This window comes from Branchiostoma lanceolatum, chromosome 14 (assembly GCF_035083965.1).
Source record: "Branchiostoma lanceolatum isolate klBraLanc5 chromosome 14, klBraLanc5.hap2, whole genome shotgun sequence".
Taxonomy (NCBI): Eukaryota; Metazoa; Chordata; class Leptocardii; order Amphioxiformes; family Branchiostomatidae; genus Branchiostoma; species Branchiostoma lanceolatum.
This window is the reverse complement of record NC_089735.1, coordinates 12,178,633-12,197,124: the sequence shown is the minus strand read 5'-3', so window position 1 is coordinate 12,197,124 and position 18,492 is coordinate 12,178,633. Positions and strand designations below refer to the sequence as shown.

The 18,492-nt window shown below is 43.8% G+C and overlaps 1 protein-coding gene across 1 annotated transcript in view; it reads right to left on the bottom strand.

Moving 5' to 3' along the window:
• Nucleotides 1-9,712, bottom strand: part of LOC136448735 (tolloid-like protein 2) — a 40,259-nt gene extending 30,547 nt beyond the window's left edge. Inside the window, exons 1-3 of the mRNA XM_066448381.1 lie at nucleotides 8,504-9,712; nucleotides 4,822-4,944; nucleotides 3,550-3,744 (exon numbers count right to left, since the gene is read on the bottom strand). Coding sequence (XP_066304478.1) covers nucleotides 3,550-3,744; nucleotides 4,822-4,897 — 271 coding nt within the window. The 5' untranslated portion in view covers nucleotides 4,898-4,944; nucleotides 8,504-9,712. The remainder of the gene's footprint in view (nucleotides 1-3,549; nucleotides 3,745-4,821; nucleotides 4,945-8,503) is intronic.
• Nucleotides 9,713-18,492: the final 8,780 nt, after the last annotated feature.

The following is an 18,492-nucleotide window of genomic DNA, read 5'->3' as shown; positions in this document are numbered from 1 at the left end:
ATGAGACTGTTATCTTTATTCTTATGGATATTACTTATATCTACACAGTAGCTCATTTCTGTTTCCACCTTTACTTATTGTTTTTGGATCCGTGGCATATGTTCTATTCCTGTTCTTAGTTTTCTCTTGTTTTCTATTATGTGTTGTTTCCTTTTGTGAAATGAAAGAAAAAACAACAAAAACAATAAGATGATGGAGCAGTTGTGCTAGGCCTGTAGCAAACTAACACAAACCATGGTTTTGCGCGTGAGTAAACTTTTCCGTACTTTCCGCATGAAGCCAGCGCACGTTCTATAGCTAGAGATAACGGTTTAAAGACGCCGTTTCACAGCACGGTGAATCCGCTAGCCAGACGTCTGGAACTTCTATTTCCCCCTTTGAAGGCCAAAATGATTTGAACGTATGCAGACGGCGATTTGGATGGTATCTGCAGCAATCTTTAATTTCCAGAGAGGAAATTGCAATGCGGCCAAGAGTACACAGATCGACTGGGCGGCATTTGCCGCCCTTCTTCCCCACCAGCTACAGTTGAGTTGGATGAACATCTTGAAAGTTCTGTCACGTAACATTCTGGGTCTTAAAAAGGTTCTCTAACTTTATGGTGATTCTCCTCCCCAAGGGATGTGATAGATATCGATTTTCTTCATCTATTCTTTATCTCTCTTTCATTTTACGTCTTTCTTTTTTCACGATATTAGCTGATAATCCTTTACTCGTACCCAACTAGATATATCATTAGAACACGCATACATGATGAAGAGTAATCTGTGAAAACATGTCATTAAAAGACACCTTGTGCCATAAACTATTTCATCTATTTCAAGACAACAATAATATCATGAACTCCTCTCTCTCTTCAGAAACTTAACACCATCTTCTCTCCCTGTTCATTGATAGAAGTACATATCGTTACCTCTCATCCGGGGCCTTCAGCTAGAAATACAAATCCCCCAGAAGGCCTAGCGAACAATGCGACTATTTTCTCTTTGTACTGATTGCAATACAACATATCGATAATTCTGCAGAACTTCCCTTCGATCAGTCAGCGCCACGAGAATTAAACTAGGGGCAGGTTTTGTCAATACAAAATGGAGAAATTCGTTTATCTTCCTATACCGCCAGAAGTCTTTGATGGTTTGACTCTCAGAAAGATTGATGCCACTCAAACAAATTAGTATTATGTAGACAGACATTTGCTGATGATGTGGCAACAGTGTCCCATCCACACCCCATACAAATTCACAAGCGTGTCATTCTAACAAGTACAGATACTGAGACAAGCAATTTCTCTGGCAGAAAAATCCAGTAGTTGTCATCAAGATATGACAGTATATCAAAATGATTTATGGGCACACCAAACCTAGGACTAGACCTTGTCAGTACGTTGTACGCCTATTAATCATCCAGCCCTATCTTGTAGGATACACCAAGATTGCGTCACTTATCCACTGCTACGTATCTCTGACATCTTAAATTTCCCCTCTGCTATGGACGCTTTCCAAGTATCCACGAGTCTAGTAGATCGCGACCATATTCACCAGATTTAACCTACTCGGTCCAAACTCTTATTCAGAAGATGGTGCAGCTAGCAATGTTTGCTGCTACGCTCCCTGTGTCACTAAAACGGTACGCCATGTGCATGTGCGAGATTTGAAGTAACAGCGCGTTGGTGTAGAGAAGCGACTGTCCTGCATGGTCATAGGAAAATGAATGCTCCAGGCCTTTTCTGTACCGTCACGTCTATTTGTCAGGCATCGTCCACCGCGCATGATGTAGGCGGATATTTGTCACGGCCATGCATGGTGAAGGCGACATGGTACAATGTTCATCAATACTGTGGTGGAAGTCTTCAGCCAGCCAGACGGCAACTCGTGGGACATTTTTTGTATGGGATGGTAAATCTTCGTAGTTATCTTGAGGTCACAGAGAATACACACTGATAACAAGTTGTGCTTGACAAGACTAGCTATTGTTAACCCCTGTTATTGGCAACCTCTGCAAATGTTGATTAAACTCAATGCAAAAAGATAGCAAGTCATGCTGAAATGATAGACACCAAAACCCCTTCCAAACTACAGAAAGCGCGCAGCCTCTTGGAGATAAAGGAAATTTAAAGCGGCGCCGTTAGTACCGTCATGCAACGCGCTACGTAACGGCTCTAGGCGCTTCCATCTTGAAGATAGCGTCTAAAACAAATTGAATTCCTCTTGTATAGGATAAGAATTGATTACCTAGCTCTTGTGCTAGCAAACGTGTTGCATATAGAATTACTTTTTCTAATTCCATTTACTTCGTGCTAGCATCCTTGCTTCAAGAGATAAGGTGTTCAAATAAATACATTAAGGAAGGGCTCACACGGTCGATGACAAGTTATAAAGAACTGTTAAATACATGCAAAGAGATTGATCGTAGATTGCTCTTTCTTCTAAATACATTGAGTGTATCAGGGATATTGAGGAATCTTGAGTGATGCTGACACAGTTCCTGGACGCCGGTAGGTAATGTCGGCACGTAAATGCCATCGAGAAATACCACCGAATCAGGTATGCTCGCCGAGGCAAGTGTGCTGTCGTCAATCACAGTGATTTACCAATAGCCCGAAGGTTGCGTATATCGAAAAATAATTGCACATGGGAATAATGAATTAAGCGGTCCGAAATTAGAGCTTGTAGCGGGATGACCCCTTTTTATGCGTGGACGACATTAGACGCACAACCGCCTGAAGTATATGGCAAAGCGTAAAGTAACTGGGTGATTTCTTTGAGGGAAGGTTTAGACCCCAGATCAATCTGTCGTCGGAGGAAGCAATTAAAGCGCTGTCGGTGACTTCCTCGCGGATGGTGCAGGCCCCCTGGTGTGGGATTAGCTAGCCTTATCGTCTCTACTTGCGCGTCCGACTAATTACTTTGGGACACGTCGCGAAGCCACACATTATTCATTACTCCGTCATGTCGCCATCTTGAAAGAACGATTTCCGTGACAGCTGGGAGACCACAGGATGTGGGGACAATTCATCTCTTACATGACCGTGCCGTACCCGTCCCAGTTCATGCACACTGCGAACTGTCTACGCTCCAATGATCTAGATTCTCTCGACATGACAGATGGATAAGGTCTCAACGGGACTCCGGGATGAGCTCTCGGCTTCCTATTAATTGCCACGTATTTTCCAGCAAGCTAAAACCTCATTAAAATTCAATGTCTGCAACTCGTTCTAATTTCTGTTCCGCAATAAGCATAATAATGAGTCGAGGGGAAAATGCAATATCGACATGGGACAAGGTCGTGCGTAGGTTTACACTCTACACTCTCGTAGAAGCCAAGCGCCTGGCAAGTTGTGATTCCGTCCCTGTTATATTCAGCAGCAGCCTGCATGAGATCACGCGCCAATTTCCGACTGGAGTATGACGCTGACATTATATGCACCGTCAGGTATCAGTCAATAGCCATCATGAAATGCTGCGTGCTTCCAGACGGCGCGCTTCCAACCTCGCCATATAACTCTGTCACGTCACAAGTATGCAAACGAGCAAAGGTGGAAAGACTTACCTGAATACTCCAAATCGAACTGAGTGAATGTCAGCATGATGACCCGGTCCGGGCGGACTTGTATGTTCCACTCGCATAGTGCAGAGTTGTCGTAGGGAGTGTTTGGGAACCCCATGGACTGTATACTCCCACAGTCGCCTGTTAGGGTTCTGTTGCTATTGCAACCGGACGACCCAAACCCCTTTGGCTCACAACCTGCAAATCGATTGAGGATAGTAGTTTCAATAATCATGGGATCCATTATGGCTTAAGTATGGCCGGCAAGATAACGTTAATTGTCAATTGGACCTGATTATGTAAATAACCATAAGCCATGAAGATCCTCTAGATCTCTGTGCATTATATATATAAGCTCCTAATATAAGTCAATAAAGTATGGCGGCATGGTATGCTAAGTTATTGACAACACTTTATCACAACCGTAAAGGGAAACGCAATCCTCTTTTTTACGACATCTCAGTTCATATACGGAGGCCTTGGAAATATAGATGACGTTGCTAACTATGCCATCGGTACGATGGCAGACGGTAAATTGTAGGATCGTGATACGGACTGAAACAAATGAAGCGTCAGTTAACTTTCAACCTCAGCTCCTGGCAGGTCGCACTTACACAATTTCATTATTCGTCGGTGGATTCTCTACTGTGCACTTAAGTTAATTACTTTCCGCAACAGGTCCCAAGTCTGACCTCCAACGTTTCCTCTACGAGAAAACAATTTCCCCACAAGACCTGAGAAATTATTCTTTCAGCTAGTTCTGATGATGTGCGGACCAGGTTATCGACCGAAACAAATCGCTCCGAGGGAGTCCCGGTATCTAAGACGGGGGGAGCGAAATATTATTAAAAACATAAGAAATCTTCCTGGGGGAAATAACCAACCTACACTGAGTTAATCAGGCACGGAATCCTATAAGAGCCAGAGAAAGCTTTCCTCAATGAAATTGATAAATTAAATCAGAGTGCTGACCGAATTTTCACGGTGTATTCCACGAGTACATCTGTCTAACCCTACCTTGGGATATCAGAAAGCAGAAACAAGGAACAGGGCTGTTGCAGACTAGGTCTAGAGCAACGTGCTAAATTCTCACATAAACAGGTACCTTGGTATCTACCAGCGGCTGTATATTGTACTCTGTCCAATGGCCCGGTGACATATGAACTACACCCGATGTGCTGTGCATCAAGATGAAGGTCAATAATTGCCGCAGCCTGTCTATCCCCTAACTCCGAAGGTGTGTGTGTGTGTGATACAGCAAGAGTGAAACCTTACCTTGATCGCTTTTAGCGAGAGGTATGGTGAGAAGGATGGCCAGGTAGACGAGCAACCGTCTTCCTCGACGGTCCATGGCGGACGTTCCACCGCCGCTGCCGGCAACAAAGCTACCGGCGCAACCTGCACGGACGATATGCACAATGTCTGATAAAAGGGGATTAAGAATAACGGCAGCCAGGGCCCCACACCGGGGCCTTTTCATAATGCACACAGCATTTGCAATTAGATCGCCAAAGAAATCCGCTGGTCTCATTGCATATTTTGAGCGCCCCTGGAGAGAGTAACGTCCGGTATAGTTGGGCGAAAGTAGCCTACCAGACCACGAGTTTCTATCCGGGCGAGCGCTGATTAATACATAAGGGGAGCTCCACACACGTCACGCCATCTATTACCAGCACGAATCAGAGAACTCCCCTCAGCCTACCCCTGACAGCCTTCAACAATATCTAAAGAAGATTATAGCGGGGGAAACTTGGTAAAGCCTCACATCTGGCTACCGCTCCGGCAGCTCTCTTTTGCTTTTTGCTGCTGCAACAGGCCGCAACGCGCATAACAGAAGATCTCCCATAGGGCTATCGACGGCAGAGCTATGGATCGAAGACATGGGAGCTCACATCCCTGTCAGATCTACTTTGATGCGCTTTGAAGGATGGTACCAGGCGGGGGAGTTTAGCTCTTTCCCCGCCTGCGGACGTGCCTGAGTGCCGATCTTAGAACTGATGATGAATGTTAATGGCGCTGCAGTTATCCTTGGTGGTATCCATCCACTCGTGGACAACCATAAAACTTTCTTAAGCCCTGATTCCATCTCTACACACCAATGATCAGCTGGATGAATCTCCCTGCTTATTCAAATCAATTTTCATATCATTACCTTTATTATTTATAGTTTCTGAAACTTTTTTTCGAGATCAAATAAGGATCAACAGTCTTGAAATGAGACTAAAGACGTAATAAATGTAGACAAAGAATGCTATACATGGGATAAGGATCTTTCTGTACACGTACGGATTGATTTGAAGTTCTGAGCCATTCCGTTTGATTAACAAATGCGCCGGAGGTCAGCCAAAGGACAGACTATTTTTGCCATGGTCAACTTTTTTCCCCATTTTTTCTCCCTTTTCAGCTCCTCACGCTCAATTAAATGCACTCTCTCATATCATGAAATATGACCACATCGATCGGCTTTGTTACACTTACTATATTTGTTCCATATTTAAGATTGAAGCATACTTCAGGATTCATAGTCCACTAGAATTGGACATTGAGGTGGAGATTTAGAGCTATTAGCCATAAATCATATTCTAATATGATTTTTACCAAGAATATAAAGTATAAATGGGCGTGGTCTGTAATAGAATCCTTATTTTCGGGATCAGAAGAGAGAGAGAGAGATAGAGAGAGATAGAGAGAGATAGAGAGAGAGAGAGAGACAGAGACAGAGAGAGAGAGAGAGACAGAGAGAGAGATTGAGGGGCACTGAACCTTTTAGTAACTACTACCATCATCAGATGTTATTTTCCTGGCACCAGAAGAAATCAAAACGACGTAAACAGCCGACACAAAAATGACTTTAGTAATTTCGGCCAACACAAAGCGTTCTTATTCATTTGAGTTGTGAAAGCAGCTATATATATTACACTTAATCACACAAAGAAGCCATCTAATGGACGCTGGTACAGAGGGAGGACCACCCTATCTTTCCTTCAGTGTGGTTGACGGGAATTGTTTTAAACCGTTCCTGCATGCATCCTTTTCCTGAACGTGGGCGTGGTTACGCCCCCAGTACCGTAACTACAACAGCAGCGTGTCCAGCTGACTTTGGGAAACTAATATAATGTGGGATCAGACAAGGCACCGGTACCACTTCAACTGTATATACGCGCATATCTTGTGCACGTCACGTACAGCCTAGTGAGGACTATCTGCTACGCAAAAGAAATACAGTTCACGCCTGGCTGAAATTTCGATATATCTCTGTAGATGGTGAGGGAGACGTGGTGTATGGTGTTGGACAGCATTCGTTTCACGTCAATTGAACAGATTTGGCGCCGTGTCAGGTCTGCTGACTGCAAAACTCATTGGAAATATTTCGATACTTCTGACTCGTAAGTCTTTCCACATAGGCCCTCAGGGACGAATAACCCTTAACGCTGGCGTGCCTGTGAAAAATAGCTACCTGGCGATTTAGCAGTCTGGTTAGAGATAAGCGTATTAAAGGTGGGTTTACTTATTGATACTGGCGCAGCAGGAAATTATCGTAACGGTACATGACTGTGCAGTCTTCTAATTGTATTGTCCGCTCAAAAAAGGTGGGCATGTCTCTTGGATAGATTGATTCTTTTACCTGAAGCAGACTTATTGCGGTTGTGATTTTGATCGAATGGCAAAGTTTTCGTTGGACGTAATTTGTAAAAATCCAGATCGCCTGTATGACATTGTATTAATCCTCTTTGTAATAGCATTTAATTTCATTTTCTGCTGTATAATAGCCTGGAATCCCGACCTATTTATAGCTGCCGGGTCTCTTCTCTCCCTCCGCAAATTTTGCGGAGGGAGAGAAGAGACCCGGCAGCTATAAATAGGTCGGGATTCCAGGCTACTGTATAAAAGAATGTAATTACGTAAATCATTGGGTATAATCGGCTCCTGAATTTACATTGGAAAACGCATAAATATCAAGGAATACCAAAGATAGAAAGGCTGGAGGTGGGAAAAAATGGGCCCGCCGCGTGGCCACTGTAGCCGGCCACTGTCCATTTGCTTGCACTGAAGCCAAAAGGTGGCCGCCACACGCTGGTATATAAGCCCCACAATAACTCCTCCCTGCCGTATTACAAGACGAATTGTCCTCATATGTGCCTATCGGGTGTCGTTACGTCTAGGGTGAGAAGAAGACGGACGGGGATTTCTTCGGTTCCGCCTCGCTGTTTGGCCCTCGCCGATACAGCGCAAGAAGCCATGTATTATAGAGGCTGTAAAGGTGACCAGTGACGGTGGGCTAACAGATGGGTCGTACGTTTCGTCATTGCAAAATGTCGTAAAACAAAGAGGTTCAATCCTATTCTGAAGAACCCGCTGGTCCTAATGGCACTGCGCACGTCACGACAGAGCCTAGCTGAAGTAGCTATCTCACAACTCATCAAATATGGCAGTGGAATGCAATATTGTCGAAACACGCTACATTAACAATAGATCTAAAACCCAACTTAATACCATAAGGAGGTGTGAGTGGTAACCAAGGACATTGTAGCTACCGTTTTAGCTACAAATCTTGTATTTCGACATTTGAAACGGGTGACTGACTATACAGCAGTCTTCCACACATTTCTTCCAAACGGGAAAGTGAACCAACCTTTTGGCCTTATTGTGAAAGGGCATCCTGGCTTTCTTTTCTGATGTGGTTTCTGTCAAGGAACCACGCTTATATGGACGAAGTGATTCTCTGTGTGTTTTTTTTTCAGGAAAGCCTTTGACGACCATATGGAAAAACACATCATCTGAGTAGCCACCTTGTAAAAAGGCCCGTTGACTTAGTGTGCGAATCAATTTATGTTGTCAGCGTGGTAATGGATTGGGAAAATGACAACTGCACATGAATTCTGATCGACATGATCTGGCTTTAGCGGTATCTTAGAAATATATACCCAACGCTATTCATAAGAGAAAGAGGGCTTACCTATTGCGCGTTTCTCCACGATTTGTACTCGCCACGGGGTCCGTAATCTAGTGGCATTCAGTCCGCTGGAATGGCAGAGGTACTTTTCCGTGCTGGCGGCAGGGATTCCCTCTCTAATCTAAAGAGCTGGCACTCTCTCAGCAGTCCTATTCAGAACGTCAGAAATCGAATGACTGGCTCCAGCCAGGGAGGTCCTGAAAGTGGTACTCAGCTACCACCTTACTCGAAATAGAAACACGACACTGCCTGATTGGTCGTTATGGTAACGTCTTTCACGCGGTTCAGGCGGGGGTGTTCCGTTCGGTTCGTACAGCAAGACCGAGCGGAAGAAAGACAAGGATGATGGCAGCTCAAAGTTACATGTCTTCTCTGATGACACCGCGAGAGAGACATGTGGTCAATGAGGGAACCGCCTTGACTCTGACATTAAAGTCTTGTGAGGAGAGCCGGACAGATAGGTCTGCACCCGCCAGGCGATGCGCGCAGATAGACCTCCACACGAGATCCTCGCGCAGAGGTTTTCATCAACCGCGGAGGAACCTCATCAACATGACCGGCACGTTCGGCGGCCTGCCTCCTGACTGTGGGGCCCCTCTTGTCGAAACATTAATAAATTTAGAGCGTCGGCTAAATTGGCCGGATAATGAAACGAGAGGAGATGGATCTGACGGCTTGACAAGATTGAAAGTAGCGGGCGCAGCAACCTCCAAATCTTCTGAAGACGCCTGAGTTCATTCCGCTCAACAAAAACTGATCCTACTACAGTTCTCGCCTCTCAAGGCATCTCAGTCCGGAAGCTGGGGGAAAAGGTGACGAGAAGCGCGAAAGGCCGGGCTAGAGGGGATGAATACGGTCTGATCTCCGCCGTAGTCACCTATAGTAGCTTCCACACAGGTCCACAGCTGTGTGACTGGCAAGCTGCGCACGTCTAGTGAAAAGTTAAGGCACAGCAAACATGCCGTGACGTTTGCCCCCTCTACGGGTCAGCGTTCGTAAACGTAAATAGCCTGCCACCTTTCTAATCGTGACGGATTGACATGTGACCCCTTCTTTTGACTCAAGCACAATGTCGCCATTGTTTGCCGCTGACACAATTATTCTCTGCCCCCCTCATTTTGGCTGCCAACATTCATGAGGGTTTGCAGACGTGAGGGTGAATAGGAGTGGACGTCAAGCCACACAGTTACAGGCAACAGGCGACAAGACCGGAATGCAGGGCGGACTCCAAACCGTGAGAGCTGCACAAGACATCCAAAACCTGCCATTTCCGTGCAAGACGGACTATCGTTATGACAAATGTAATATTCTGCATATCAAAATGATTCTAATTGTAGGCTGCTGGCGTAAAATACAGAGTTAATAGATAGTCTGTTACAGAAAGATTTTCTTTAATGGGCCATTTCGTCATATACGTGGTGGGAAATGAGTTGTCGCCGTTAAGCTCCCAATCCATGTTGTTCTCGTGACATTTTAAAATCCTACTCAACAGTTGTTGCACCTTGATAGCCTCTTTTATCATCGGGTCGTTACAACATGACGGGCTTTGCTGTTCACTAATTCAAATATCCCCTTTCTTTAAGACTTGTTTATTGGGCAATGAATTGCAAGTCCCTGACCGAGACGTTTACGTTCTTTAGGTTCTACATTTACGGCGTTGAGATAGCGTTCCCGATAACCTTTCTCTCGCCTCGATTGTTACGACCCACCTCCGCTGTCCTGGCGTCCGTTTTACTGATTTGGGAATAATTAGTTACGGGGCGGTGGCGCATTAACGCGCGCGGCGTTTTCTTTCAGAATCTGTCCAGCCCTTAAAGATTGAAGTAGTCACCAGATTGGAAATAAATGACGTAACAAACAGCAGATATGAACCCCACAGCGCTGATATTCATTTAATCTTCCCCTGTCTACCACTATCGGTATCTCAGAGTGCTCGGGTCTAGTTTGTCACTCACGTGATATATCCAGGATATTTATGCCTCCCGAAAGGGTGGCTCCCTTAACGCGCAAGTAGTAATTGTACCAAGGGCATTGGATCATGAAAGTGGATGAGGATGAAATAAACCTGCCCCGAAAATGGCTGCCCGTTAAAAACCAGCGTCGTTTATTGGAGAGACCTCGTGGGATGTGATTAACTAAATAAGGGAGGCGCGCCAGGGAAGGTCATCCCAGGAACTTTGGTACCTTCTGGGTCGGGCGTCGCTGGCGCGCGATTTTGGTGACATTTATTGGAAAATCAAGTTGCCATGCGACGGTACCCGTGCCAAGAATTGTTCACCAAACCCTGTAATCTAAGTGGCAAATAATATTCTCAGCGTTAATCCAGTCAGTTCTGCCGTATGCATCACAACGGAGGGAGACACTTAGACAGGGGGCGGGATTCCGTTGGGGGTCTAGAGTATGAATAGAGACCATTGAAATAACAGGACGATCGTAACAGATGAGGTACAGATAATCCAGCAAATCAAATGTAGTATAGGGCATGCTTTTGTGGCCTGGAAGAAAAATATCGCAGAAGAAAATCATTTTGGTGGGCAGGCAAATATGAACTTACTAGCATGTTGGTGTTGCTTAATACCATTCAACCTTAATGATGGTCGCTTTTTATTATAATATACAACATATATACAACGTGTCAAGTTATATGTGTCGCTACATCCATCACCCTACTAGCGTATACCTGTCTTGTCGACCAACAAAAGACATGATATTTAATTATGGAAAATCAATCGACTTTTCAGGTGAACAGGAGGGCAGTACGCAATTTTCTTCACCAGACCCACATGGTATCAACCTTTTACAGCTATGTTAAAATGCATTGATACTGTTCCCGTGGGACCTGGTAACGCCCTTCTCCGCCACCTTCAACGTAAAAACATAATGGGGAGAAATGAAGCAGGGCTTTACAACATTAACTCGAGCTGTATCAAACTTTTCAATGTCAGCTGTCGCTGGACGTAATGAGACTATGTGAAACACGTGCGCAACGGACCGGACAGGGCAAAGGTAGAATTTGCTCGACGGCAATCATTATGATAAGTTTAATCTTAGAAAAAAATATGTCATCCAATCCGGATAAAAAGTAGTAACTGGATCTCAAGATACACTTTTTCAGTGATAGAGTTTGCGAACAAAATTTTCTCATCACGCTTTTATTGTATGTATTTATATATACAGAGAGAGATTTATATTGTATCTATATATAGATAGATAGATAGATAGAGAGAGAGAGAGAGAGAGAGAGAGAGAGAGAGAGAGAGGGGAAGGGAGAGAGAAAAGGGGATGAGTACCAATGAAAGCTTTTTGCTTTATAGCAGAAGGAAGGCAATTCATTTTTTCCAGATCTGTCGTCAAAGTCGGTTGGTTCTTAGCGCAGCGCATAGTCTATCCTGCTCTGCACGTAATCAAGATAAATAAACCCTCCTTGCGATAATCCCACAAGCCATAATTTCTATCCAACTGCCTTATTATACGACCATATCAATGATGGATGCCCCCATTGAGGAAGACGTATTAACACCATCAGGCAGATAAGGCGAAGAAACGTTTTGTCAAGGACGACGTATGTGACCCTACTAGGGCGTGGCTCTCCTCTAATTAATAATAAATCAGGATGCGCGCATGAATCTGGTGGATGCAAACAGAGCATTAAGACCCGCGCCCTTAAGCATACAGAATACGCATCTGATGTGAAAATAGGCTGGTTGGCTGAAGAAGACATTGTGTTCAGCCAGGAACACGTAGTTTGAATACTTGTAGGATGTGGGGGAGATATATGAGATTCTGATATACTGAAAGGTACTTTAGTCAGCTTTCGCTGTCAAGAGCTTCCTTTCAGCTTGCTCGGCGGGTATTCACCCCGGGCTACTGGGGATGTGGCACATTACAATACACTAACGGGATGTTATTGATGACGTGTCACAACAGGGGTGGGGACGCATATAATATGGTTTTGTTCAGCCCTATTGGATCACTTCAGACTTTTTGACCTACAAAGGTCGCCAAAGCCACAGGGCGCCATCGGGCGAATGATCTAACTATACTGGGTGTGAAATGAAACGGCTGCCCTTTGTCATGTCAGCTTTTGTTGGACGATCATACGAGGCCTGGCCAGATATTTCACGTAGAGGTCAGAGGTGAAATTCGAGAACGACCACGTCCTCTTGCCAAGAGAAAGAAACGACTCTCTTAACTGCCGAAACAGCACGTTTGAAGGACGTTGTCATTGCCAACGACGTCCGTGCGGTGTAATGCTTCACGTTAACTTTTGTCCAATCGATGTTTATTAGATTTTCCCGCACATCTGGCGGTGCGGCACTTATATTTGATACGGCTACTGTAATAGATGGCAAACACATTGGAAATGGCATCCATAATAGATGAAGAAGCGAGGTAAAGCGATGGTAAATTAGAAGCTGCGAAAATTATCCCTGACATTTACGTTTCGAGTCAGATACTCATTTCGTGACAAGCTCTTTGACGAAGCTCTTCACCAGTGCCCCCTTGTGAAACATGTTGTGCAGGCTAAGATCGCTCTGAGGTACACTGTACATTTGTCTTTGTCGTCCTTCAAACACAGTCGTACATGAAGCGACTCATCTTCTGTGGCAACCCTCCCTTCCTGTTTCAGTGTTTTTCCAGTGAATACATGATCTCAAGTTGATCTCAAAATGTAAAACCCCTTGGCCCTTCTTCATAGCACCAAAGGATAGAGTGGGGAAAGGAAGTTCAGAGCCTACTATAGATTCATACAATTAAAAATTGACCTCTTAGAGTACATGATGGAGGATATATGACGTATTCTCCTAGTATGTCAGATACGCACTATCTCCCGTATCCATTGGATTGGATTCATATCGGTAAAACTACCATACGTTTCTCATTCAGACAGAATGAATTTGATATCGAATTCCTTATCTGTACAAGGATATGATTTTTGCCTTCAGTATCGGTATCTTTGGAAATCTGTACATTCTCGTTTTTTGTGTTAATATGTGTGGCTAATGCCAACTGTGTTACAGGTGATATAAATGCCGATTGATATACATATAAATTGATGCAAATTCAGTCAGAACATGAGTGAATTACACGATTATAGGTCATATTGATAATGGTATTAGAGTCTTTGTATAATCCTATCATTTGTCACAGAAGATATTTGTGATCGTTCCTTGTTTCATTTGAAAACGCGAGGACTTTGTGCAGAGAGCCTGATGCTATTTCTTTCAATTTTGCCCTTTCCAACTCATCGCTGGCTATGATATATAATTGTAACCTTCATATCTCTGTTTTTTTTATATAAGACCTTGTTGATTTCATTATATGGATGACTTCAGCGTGCGTATCAATTTTCTTCCGTTTAAAAAAAGCCCAACGTTTTTGGCCATATTGTAAATCATACAAAGCAGCTGCAAAATGAGAAAATATACACGCGGAAAATCTGCAAAGAAAAATTCTGAAAACGGACACAAATGTCTTAGAATTCCAAAAGTCAAAGAGGAAGATATGAAAGACCAAAGATGAAGAATCTATCATTCGGTAAACCATACTCTGTAGTTTTTTTCATCCTTCCTTACCACGTAGATTTCATAATAAAGGCATTTTTTACGCAAACTTGATTGTAAAGAAATTGCAATGCTTTCAAACTGTGTAATGCGTCACCGTGCCAGTTGGCATTGAACGTGACGTAAAATGCTTCAAGAGCAATATTAGCATTAACCCGCCAATGCTTTCAATGAACGTTACATTTGGCTTGTCAATCTAAAATAGATCTCTGTTAACTTAGTAGCCGCCAACAAAGATCTTTCGAACTTATTGACATTTTAAACATTAGTCATTAACGCTACATGGACTTCATTCTTATATCAGTTTATACATATTCTTATTATACTTCTACAATATCATCATAGCTTGCCATAAGAGCATAAACGTGGAATGAAGGTACATCATTCATTAATTCGTTAATTCATAAAATGGACAGGTCGATAGATATCAATAAGACCGTTACACACAAAGATTTCTAGAGGAATACAAAATACAGCAGGGGTGTGTACGTCACATACACCACATAGAGCGTTGAATTATGTATGCACGTCACGATAACAATGACGTTATAGAGTGTTTCCAGACTTCCTGTAGACTTTCTATAGTTGTCGGTGATCATGTGTTTGTTGGCAACGTAGCCACCAGAAATGCGTGTTGACAGAGTAAGTGGTTGTAATTTGCCGGGTCGAGACGGGGTCACAACAATATCTGTACCATATATCCTACCGCTTAAGTTACTACAATTACTGATAATGCACGGGTCGTGCCATGTGATATACTCCCGTCACCATGACACACGGCCGAACGAGGTTATAACAGTTTCAATCCTATTATTCTAAAGCCACGATACACACTCAGCTGATAAGTGATTCACTCACTCCTTTCTTTCGTTGATCTGTAATTTCCTCCATTCAACATACTTGTTAGTTTATGAGGACGTTTACTACTTAGTTCTGTGGGTCTGTTTTCGTGGTGTTTTTATGGTTAAAAAATAGAGGAAAAAATTGTAATTTTCCATCCAATATCATGTTCAAGTTGTTATGGGTACCGAACTTGAGTCTATAAGTGCCTACCCTGTTTTAGAGACATTTGCTAATTTTTCACGGTTTGAACCATATCTTTCACACACAAAGGGTAAGGATATTACAATGATTGATAACAGCAGCTTCCTGTCCGAAACGTTTCAAGTATCTTCCGTACGTTTCAGTCATCGTCCATTCATCTCCACATTCTGTAGATATATCAGTTGATGAGGATTTTTTCAATATCAAAATAGTGAGAGTCTAATTTGCATCGCTACGTTAGCCAAATCCGATAAATATTTGATCAAATTAAAAGAAAATCATACAACCATAAAGCAAATGATATTGACAAAATATTGGCCTTATGCCCGCGAAAAGTAAGAAATTAATTTTGATCCCGTTTTAATCACACATCTATATTCATGTATGTAGATATTATGATATCTAGTGTCCTGAAGTGTCAAACCTAACAGTGGTAATATGATATCTAGGATTTATACTCGTACTTTCGTTGTTTCCTCTGCACATGCATAGGTAGGAACCTTCTGGATAATTTATGAACTTTCAGACTTCTAGAGGAGAGGCAACGTGCTTTGATAAGAAAACGTAATTCCCAATATAACACAGAGTAAAGGACATGTGGGCGTTATGTTGGAGAGAAGTCATGAGGGTGAAGACGGCGGGCCCATTGAATCTTTCAGATGGTTGCCTGGGGACGAACTCTACACGTATCCGTTCACGATTGGAGACGCCTTCGGCATACTTGAAGACTTTGCGGGTGAGATATCCCCACGGGGGCGTGGTCGAACGTAACTCGGCCGGGCAATGCGCCGAGGCTGCGTCCCGTGACATGATCTATGACGATAAATGACACCCTGTGCAGAAACACGTTTCATTAGCGGCGAAGGTGATTCTATCTCCCGAGCGATCCGTTTGCAAGGACAATATTCTTCATTAGCGATACGGGCTAGACGAGAGGGAGAGAGCCGCTGTAGTAATGGCATCACACTTTGGGAATTCTAATGGCTGCTGCAGGGTCATTAGAGGGGACGGCACGGAGGAAACGGGACCGTACAAGGCGCCAATAAGGGCTCCCGGGCACACACAGGCGTAGGGCGGCGACGCTCTTTCCTCTTTAGCAAAGACGAAAGGTGGCGAGGGTCAGTGTAAAGCCAGACCTCTCGCCCTTCAAACACAACGAAAACCATTCCCCGTCCTTCCCGTTTCCCTCATAAATCTCTTTAAAGTCCCAGTAGACCTTCCCCTGGCAGCCGTATGAATAGGTTAGTGCGGCCTCGAATGTTGCCGCTGGTCCCAGTACCGACAGAATCAATGCCTATTCACGTCAAAAGTTCAGGAGGGTATGGGAGCAGCGTGCTGCAAAATAAAAAAAAGAGGGGAGAAAGGGTGCTCGTGCTCAAGGAGACGATGTCTCACTTTTAAGGTACAAAAATTAATATGCTTCATATTTTCTACTCTATGATAAGCACTCGCCCCAAAGTGCCGGGTGGTAGGTGGGTAGACAGGTAGAGAGCTACAGCGAAGCGATTGCAAATCCTACGCTCGATCGATGGGGGATTTTCAGCCGAGACAAAACATCAATAACGCGGCTTCATACCACTTGTGTTGGATTGATGGCGATGCCCGGTACCAAGGGATAGAAGGCGGCTGCATTATGCATTAGGCCCCACCAATAAACCTTTCCGTTCGTCAACCCTTTGGGAACATGTGCGAGAGAGATCCTGCAGAGCACAAACATCAACGGGGATGAGAGAAATGTGCTCGTAATCATTTAAAACACATTTCCCCGTGCCCCAGAGTGCACATAATGCATTAGTGCTTTACGCAAACAGCATGGTGTTTGGGAGCAGAAACAGTGGTACTTTAATCCCCTCCGCACGACACATAATTATTATATCATTTAAGTCCAGCGTTCATATATTTCAAGACGATTACATGGTATAAGTAATTTCATATTGGATGTATCAAGGTGCTCAAACGTGAGGTAATATTTCACACGTTTACCCTCTGTATCCGTGTTTTCTCGACGTTTACCGTATAGTTTTGTTGTTGAGTTAAATTCAGTTAATACATTCTGGTGTCTGCAGAAGAGGTAGCTACATGATTACATTGAGAGGATCCTCAGCGAAACTTTTGATTACTTCAAACCCTCAGCAAGGATGAGTGCCAGTGTCTTATTCTATCGAGCCCATCAATCTTCTGGGATTCTGAAAGATTGGATCTTGATATAGACCTGCCACTTGACTCGAAGACGGGCCTCATTTGGTGTTCCAAAGATGTCCTCTAGTGGCTTGACTCAAGAAGAGGTGAAAAGATAAGTCGAGTATACAGCTCCTTAATGACGAATGAGGGAAGTGGCTGATACTTGAAAGCGGCATCTGGTAAGTCCAGAGGAAAGAGGGAAGGTGCGCTAATCCACGTAATACCCTGAATCATAGAGCGTGCCACTTAACTTCTGCCGCTGAATAATTTACAGGATCAATGTCATCATCTATCTTTTAGAGTAAAGGCTTCGGTAACCGTAAGTGCTGCTTGACTTAATCTTATAGGCGTAAGAGGTAATAATCTAATATCCAAGCAGATCTACACGGGGCGCAAAAATCGTATATGCTAGCCAGAGAAGAAATGTTGAATTTCCTACGATATAAATTCCATTTCATAAGGGAATTGAATGTGGAGCTTCGGTGCTGTGGAAACTTCAGGAAGTGCATGTTGATTTATCTGTAGCTTAGAATAAATGTTACACCAATGGTGTTAACAACGTCGGACAAGAGGCGCCTCCCAGGACCTGAAAATGTCACACCCATGTGACAACTCATTCCGGACACGTGAACATATGAAAGGTTTTCGGAACGTATGCACTATCGCTCACATGTTTCACGGTTTTCTACGTGCAGCCATGTCAACCGAGTTGTGGCAAACCGGAGATACGTCACTCTGTATTTGTCAGCGATGCCTTAAGTGGAGTTTTTACAGAGACAAGACCGTCGAGAGACCGTTAAGTGTTCAAGAATTTGAATCTCCCAACGGCCATTTAGTGAGAACTCAATCATCTACAAGTTCATCCAATGATCTTTCAGTGATCTCATTTGCAAATGATTTTTGGTCCCTTGTTGCATGCTGTGAAAATTGGGCCTACGGCTTCCATGCATTGGTCGTGACCGGATCTCTTTAGAGACAAGATATCCATCCGCGTCGAAGGTTATCGCCTTTGGTTCGCCGTCGTTTTGAATTATGAATTTTCCCTGGCAGGGGAAAAGTTTGGCTGTCATGGCATAAGATGAATCGCTTGGAATCGTGTCGGGACTTCTGCCTGGTTCCTTATTCCCAGATAGGAGAGACCACAGGAACAAGTTCATTTAGGTCTTGGAGTCCATTGGACATCAGTAGACATGATATATGCAT